Source organism: Pundamilia nyererei, unplaced genomic scaffold (assembly GCF_000239375.1).
Source record: "Pundamilia nyererei isolate P.nyererei 1_Seehausen unplaced genomic scaffold, PunNye1.0 scaffold00058, whole genome shotgun sequence".
Taxonomy (NCBI): domain Eukaryota; kingdom Metazoa; phylum Chordata; class Actinopteri; order Cichliformes; family Cichlidae; genus Pundamilia; species Pundamilia nyererei.
This window is the reverse complement of record NW_005187459.1, coordinates 762,831-767,761: the sequence shown is the minus strand read 5'-3', so window position 1 is coordinate 767,761 and position 4,931 is coordinate 762,831. Positions and strand designations below refer to the sequence as shown.

The 4,931-nt window shown below is 39.7% G+C and overlaps 1 protein-coding gene across 1 annotated transcript in view; it reads left to right on the top strand.

Annotated features, from left to right (window-relative positions):
• Positions 1 to 3,562, top strand: part of LOC102205535 (transforming growth factor beta-3-like) — an 11,162-nt gene extending 7,600 nt beyond the window's left edge. Inside the window, exons 5-7 of the mRNA XM_013911195.1 lie at positions 445 to 646; positions 838 to 991; positions 3,057 to 3,562. Of these exons, the coding sequence (XP_013766649.1) occupies positions 445 to 646; positions 838 to 991; positions 3,057 to 3,215 (515 nt within the window). The 3' untranslated portion in view covers positions 3,216 to 3,562. The remainder of the gene's footprint in view (positions 1 to 444; positions 647 to 837; positions 992 to 3,056) is intronic.
• The last annotated feature ends 1,369 nt before the right edge of the window (positions 3,563 to 4,931 follow it).

Here is a 4,931-nt window from a genome sequence, read left to right as displayed (position 1 = left end):
CAAGTCATGTTTTATGCTCTGTGTGAGTTCTTACCATCCCTGCAATACATTTACATGGCAACATTTCATTGAATTCAATACACCTTTATTTATACAGCGCCAAATCACCAATAGTTGCCTCAAGGCAAAGACCCAACAATAGCACAAAGGAAACACAGAAAACCCCCTAAATTATATAACCCCTGATTAGCAAACGCTTTGGCGACAGTGGGAAGGAAAAACTCCCTTCTAACAGGAAGAAAGAAAGAAAATGTAATCTTCGTAATAACCAAATCACATCTTTATTGTGATAAATAATCAAAGGTTATTTACATAGAAATAATTTTTAAGCATAGATGCTTCAATTTGATGAATTGAAGCAAATTATATTATTATATTATATTATGGTGAATAATATTTAAGGTCTTTCTCAGATAAAAAAGGATGGATTTTTTCCATAGTTGTTAATAGTTGTGCACTTGGATCATGTTTATAATCAAGGTATTGATGAAGAGGAGGAGCACAGTCGCTTGGATCTGGATCACTTGAAGAGGAAAATGGAACAGAATCTCCCTCATCTCATCCTCATGATGATCCCGCCCCACCGCCTGGACACTCAGTCAACACGCCGACGCAAGAGAGCGCTGGACACAAACTACTGTTTCTCGTAAGGGGATTCACGCCAGTTTTAGCTGGTCCTTGAGAAATCTATTCTTAGTGCTGTCAAGTTTTAATGGTACTTTCATGTGTAGGAGCTTAAATATTTGATACAACAATGAAATATTAAGAGAACCTAAATGTTCCACTGAAAACATTTCTTGAGACTGACTATGTTTTTGTTGTTCCTCCTCATCACAGAAACACGGAGGAGAGCTGCTGTGTTCGCCGGCTGCACATTGATTTCCGCCGTGATTTGGACTGGAAGTGGATCCATGAGCCCAGTGGTTACGATGCCAACTACTGCTCTGGGCCATGCCCTTACCTGAGGAGCTCAGACACAACGCACAGCTCGGTAAGTGGGATTTTGCTGAGGGAGTTTTGCACAGTAGAATTTACAGCAGCAGAAACAAAATAAGTACATCGTAGATTGCAGAAAAAAAAGCATCATAAATGTCAATGTTTTATATGTATATTCACTACAACTATACATGGTATTTTAAATTACAGTGTAAAAAACAAAATATAAAAAACTTGTCCATTTGATCACAAATCAATATATCTGATAAATATATCTGAAAGCTAGCTTTCACAGTCAGAGTATAGGTATTGCATTGATTAAAATAAAAATGCCTTGGGCTGTAACTCTTCTAGCAGAAACTCTAGCCACTTTGCCACTGAATCTCCAGGCAGCTGTTTTGTGTTAACAAGACTGAGCCCTGTATTTAAACATGGGGAAAGAGCTATATTCTTTATTTGATATGTAAACTGAATGAATCCCCACCTGCTGGGGCATCCAGTCAAAAGAAAGTTGACTTTAGGGGAAAGGAAAAGAGCTACAGCTATGTTAGCCAGAAATTGGTTCCTTTCATGATTTTTTATGGTGGGTTTTTTTTTGTGTGTGTGTGTGTGTGTGTGTGTATCATGAACCTCATCTGTGCACTTGCATCAGTAGTAAACAAGGTATGCTTTATACACTCACGGGCTACTTCATTAGCTATACCTTGCTATTATCAGGTTGCACGCAGTTCTGATTCAACAAGGAGCTGGAAACCTTCCTCTGACATTTTGGTGGATATTGACATGACAGCATCACGCAGTTGCTGCAGATTTATCGCCTGCACATCCATGATGTGGATCTCCCATTCCACCACATCCCAAAGTTGGTTTATTGGATTAAGACCCGGTGACTGTGGAAGCCATTAGAGTACAGTGACCTTATTGTCATGTTGAGAGATACCTTGGTTGTAACAAGTGGTTTATTTGAATTGCTGCTGCCTTCCTATCAGCTCAAAGTAGTCTGGCCATTCTCCACTGATGTCTGATATAAACACAGTGTTTTTGCTTTTTTGCGTTGTTCATGTATAAAACATGGACGTACCTTGTGGGTCGGAAAACTCCATCAATGCAGAAGTGTCTTAAACGTGCATTCTATCTGAACGTCACCAGATGGCAATAGTTGTGGTTGCAAAAAGACTTCTGGCCCTATAGATGTCTATGGGAAAACAGCTTTCTGTCGTGACTTCCATAGTCACTTTTCTGCTAAGCTTGTAGGTCACTCTGCAGTCACTCTTTTTTCATATTGTTATTGTTTTTTGCCAGTGTACATCGTACCATGTTTCATGCACCATATGCATGCTATGAAACCACAAAGACATTGGCTTACGAGTTGATGAGTTGTCAGTCACAAGTTGTTAGGCGGTAAGCGTTTGGTTTCGCAGTCAGACCTGCCCAGCCTCGTCATGTCCAGTTTTTGCAACCAAGGTGGCGACATGGGAAGCCCTCGTCACGAGGCTTCAGAACAGGACTTCACAAACCACTGGGTGATGTCACTGTAGCTATGTTCATCTTTCATACTGATATTTGCCCAGAGTTGGTTATTTTCTCTTTTTCCCTTTTTCGGACTATTGTTTTAAAATTGTCCTAGAAATGGTTTGGTGGGAAAATCCCTGCCGGCCAGCACATTCTGAAATACTCAGACTAGCCTGTCTGGCACCAACAAACATGCCACGTTCACTGTTACTTAAATCACCCTTTTTCCCCCATTCTGATGCTCGGTTTGAACTTGAACAGGAGGTCATCGTCACCATGTTTACACGACTAAATGCACTGAGTTGCCGCCATGTGTTAGGCTGATTAGATATTGGCGTCAATGAGCAGTTGAACAGGTGTACCTAATGAAGTGGCTAGTGAGTGTATATTTCTCCAGTTTGGCTGTGAAAAACCAGATGTTTGGCTCTCTGGTAGAGGGGCAGAGGCTCTTTGCTGTTACTACTTTCTCTCATGGATTTCTGCGCAGAAGTCTTTGTGTGCCATGTCTCTGCCATGTAATATCACATAGGAAGAGACAGCAGAGATACACGGTACACAAAACAAATGTGAATTTTATAATTATTTAATTTCTATGTCCTATTCAATAGCTGCTGAGCCTCTACAACACTCTGAATCCAGAGGCATCCGCCTCCCCCTGCTGTGTCCCCCAAGACCTGGAACCCCTCACTATACTCTACTACTCTGGACGGACACCTAAAGTGGAGCAACTCTCCAACATGATTGTCAAGTCTTGCAAGTGTAGCTGAGAGGACATGAATGTGAGGCAGTGTGGCAGGATTTTACTCGGTACAGACCAAACCCATGCATGACTTTTGGACTTTTAGCTGTGACAAATACTTAAACTGTGGCCTCATGGCTTAGATTTGAAGACCACTCAGGAGGTGGCACATTTTTAACGATGCAGATTTTCTCAAAAAACAAAAAAAACCCCAAAACAAACAAACTTGATATTTTGATACTAATTTTTTATTGTTTCCCTCAATTGGTTCTGGTTGACAAGTAAAGTAGTTTAATTTGAATCTAACTAAAAAAATAGTCCCAAATAAGACTTGAGCTTAAAATATTTCCCCCTATATTTGTGAGGATGGACAACATACTTCATAAATACTTTAGAGGCTAGATTGACAAGGGCACCTATTTGTGACAAAATGAAAGAATTTAAAATAAAAACAACAAAAAAACTAACTATAGCTGCTTCATTGATAATTACTCAAAGAGGGCTACGTTGTAGTATTTTTGTGTAACTCTTTCTTGAATCTAGCCTTGATTTTACATTGTTAGTCGTCACAAATATAGACAGGTCTCTTCTTTCAGGCCCAATTTTCCCTTAAACTTGCCTTAAATTCCCTTCACTTCAAACAGTGGGCATTATCTTCAAACACAAAAGGAGAAAGGACAGACTTGCTGCTGTATCCAAAGCCATAGCTGTGGTCAGGGAAAAGGAGAGCTGAGAGAGAATGCCTGCTGGATTTGCAATGGAAAGTCAATGAACAAAGAAGGTTGAGCCAAGCTTTTCTTTTTTTGGCCAGCCAGCAGCAATGGTCTCGTTTTTATTTTTTTTTCTCGGTGAATCTATTAAAACGAATGGAAGAAGAAGAAGAAGAAGAAGAGGGGACCTGTATGGAAGGGAAGAACTGTGATGGAAACTAGCCACGAGCACACTGCCATTCACTGGAAGTTTTCATCTTTAACAGGTTCACATTATTTTTGGGACATCAAAGAATATACTGGAAAAGAACACGTGTTATGCAACAGGTTTTTATGAGACTTCTTTTACATTAATAGCAGATTTAGTCTGTTATGCAACTTGTCGTATAGTGATTGTTTCACTAACTGGGAAGAAGATTGACGTGTAACAGTTTTATATTAAACTGTGGGTACTGTTACATTTCCTTTGTGATTTAGAAAGAATATGCAACATTATTGTCCATATAGGAGTTTAACCTGTTATGTGGAATCCCCTTATTTGTCTGACTAAAGGCCATTTTTTTAGTGCAGCTGTTTTCTTCTATTTCTTTTGTCTCCCTCAACTCACCTGTCACCCTTCACTCCAGCCCGCTGACAAGGAATTTACATGTGCAGTCTGGGCTTCCCAAAACATTGCAGTCTTTCATTCCCTTTTGCTCTGTCTCTGTTTGTTTTGGTGCTCTCTTACAGTGTGAAGTCCTAATGGAACAGAAATGAAGAGGGAGTGGAGGAAAAGTTATAACATGACAGTGGCCTGATGTACAGTTAGACCTCATTTTCTCCGACTCATTTCTGAATCCCTGTACTGTTTGACATTTGCCCAATCGCAGTCATCTAGCTTTTAGGTGACATTTACATCATGTTGTTGTTTTTTTGTTTGGTTTTTTTGGCAGTCATGTTGTTTGATAAAATGATTGTTATTAAAAAGACATCATGCAAAAGTCTACGAGCCCCTTCTTAAAGCGTAACGTTCAAATCTGTGCAAACATTTAACT